Raw genomic sequence first — 2,338 nt, 5'->3', positions numbered from 1 at the left:
CTGTATGGCATCCTCTGATTCAGGGGTGTGTGTGCTTTGTTAGGTTGCCCCCTTCAGGTTGACGTTCATACTACACCACCAAGTGGTGTGAATTGTGAGGAGGGATAACTACAAATAGCAATATTTTTGCACTTTGTCATATTCCCAAGTGCTTTTCCAACCAATATTAAGAATACCTGTCTAAATTAAATTGAAGACTACTGATTGAAGAGTGAAGAATACATATTTCTTACAGTTTATTGAAAATGAAGACAGAGAAACACTAGTCCACCTGGTGATTGCACACAGCATGTGTGACCACAGTTCTCTGATCTAAACCTCTGTCATTACGATATCAAATTGTTGTTGATGTTTAATTATGATCCACACAACAACAAAGAATTTTTGGTCTGCAGGTTTTTGTACAGCATCTAATAGACTTCGTATCACTGTGTATTTTCCCTGAGAGCACAGTAGTAGAGAGCTGTGTCTGCCAGGGTTACGCTTGTTACGACCAGTTCAGTTGATGTCCGAGACATTTTGGATGTATATCTCTTAACAGTGAGACAGTGGGGGAAAAAAGTATTTGATCCCCTGCTGATTTTGTAGGTTTGCCCACTGATAAAGAAATTATCAGTCTATAATTTTAATGGTAGGTTTATTTGAACAGTGAGAGACAGAATAACAACAAAAATATCCAGAAAAACGCATGTCAAAAATGTTATAAATTGATTTGCATTTTAATGAGGGAAATAAGTATTTGACCCCCTCTCAATCAGAAAGATTTCTGGCTCCCAGGTGTCTTTTATACAGGTAATGAGCTGAGATTAGGGCACACTCTTAAAGGGAGTGCTCCTAACTGCAGCTTGTTACCTGTAAAAAAGACACCTGTCCACAGAAGCAATCAATCAATCAGATTCCAAACTCTCCACCATGGCCAAGACCAAAGAGCTCTCCAAGGATGTCAGGGATAAGATTGTAGACCTACACAAGGCTGGAATGGGCTACAAGACCATCGCCAAGCAGCTTGGTGAGAAGGTGACAACATTTGGTGCGATTATTCGCAAATGGAAGAAACACAAAAGAACTGTCAATATCCCTCAGCCTGGGGCTCCATGCAAGATCTTACCTCGTGGGGTTGCAATGATCATGAGAACGGTGAGGAATCAGCCCAGAACTACACGGGAGGATCTTGTCAATGATCTCAAGGCAGCTGGGACCATAGTCACCAAGAAAACAATTGGTAATACACTACGCCGTGAAGGACTGAAATCCTGCAGCGCCCGCAAGGTCCCCCTGCTCAAGAATACATATACATGCCTGTCTGAAGTTTGCCAATGAACATCTGAATGATTCAGAGGACAACTGGTGAAAGTGTTGTGGTCAGATGAGACCAAAATGGAGCTCTTTGGCATCAACTCAACTCGTCCTGTTTGGAGGAGGAATGCTGCCTATGACCCGAAGAACACCATCTCCACCATCAAACATGGAGGTGGAAACATTATGCTTTGGGGGTGTTTTTCTGCTAAGGGGACAGGACAACTTCACCGCATCAAAGGGACGATTGACGGGGCCATGTACCGTCAAATATTGGGTGAGAACATCCTTCCCTCAGCCAGGGCATTGAAAATGGGTATTGGATGGGTATTCCAGCATGACAATTATCCAAAACACACGGCCAAGGCAACAAAGGAGTGGCTCAAGAAGAAGCACATTAAGGTCCTGGAGTGGCCTAGCCAGTGTCCAGACCTTAATCCCATAGAAAATCTGTGGAGGGAGATGAAGGTTTGAGTTGCCAAACGTCAGCCTCGAAACCTTAATGACTTGGAGAAGATCTGCAAAGAGGTGTGGGACAAAATCCCTCCTGAGATGTGTGCAAACCTGGTGGCCAACTACAAGAAACGTCTGACCTCTTTGATTGCCAACAAGGGTTTTGCCACCAAGTACTAAATCATGTTTTGCAGAGGGGTCAAATACTTATTTCCCTCATTAAAATGCCAATCATTTTATAACATTTTTGACATGCGTTTTTCTGGATTTTTTTGTTGTTATTCTGTCTCTCACTGTTCAAATAAACCTATCATTAAAATTATAGACTGATAATTTCTTTGTAAGTGGGCAAACGTACAAAATCAGCAGGGGATCAAATACTTTTTTCCCCCACTGTATGTTCACTACCGCTCTGTGATCTAGCACCTTTATACAGTAGAAACTGAGGAGCCTGGTTAGGGTATTGTTGGTACCAGTAAAGGTAGATGTTACTGCTGCTTGTTTCATATGTACAGTTCAGAGTCACTGATGATCCCTCAGTGGGGGTGTACTCCTCCTTGTCAGGAGTCACACTGTCTCCAGATACCAT

At 42.6% G+C, this 2,338-nt stretch overlaps 1 gene segment (V, D, J or C); it reads right to left on the bottom strand.

The window, feature by feature from the left end:
• Positions 1 to 425: 425 nt before the first annotated feature.
• On the bottom strand, positions 426 to 2,338 carry LOC106569096 (T cell receptor alpha variable 18-like). The segment is given in 2 exon segments: positions 426 to 533; positions 2,144 to 2,338. Coding segments are annotated over 2 exon segments (303 nt in total).

This window comes from Salmo salar, chromosome ssa14, assembly GCF_905237065.1.
Source record: "Salmo salar chromosome ssa14, Ssal_v3.1, whole genome shotgun sequence".
NCBI lineage: Eukaryota > Metazoa > Chordata > Actinopteri > Salmoniformes > Salmonidae > Salmo > Salmo salar.
Note: the sequence above shows the minus strand (reverse complement) of the source record. Positions and strands in the feature narration are given on the sequence as shown.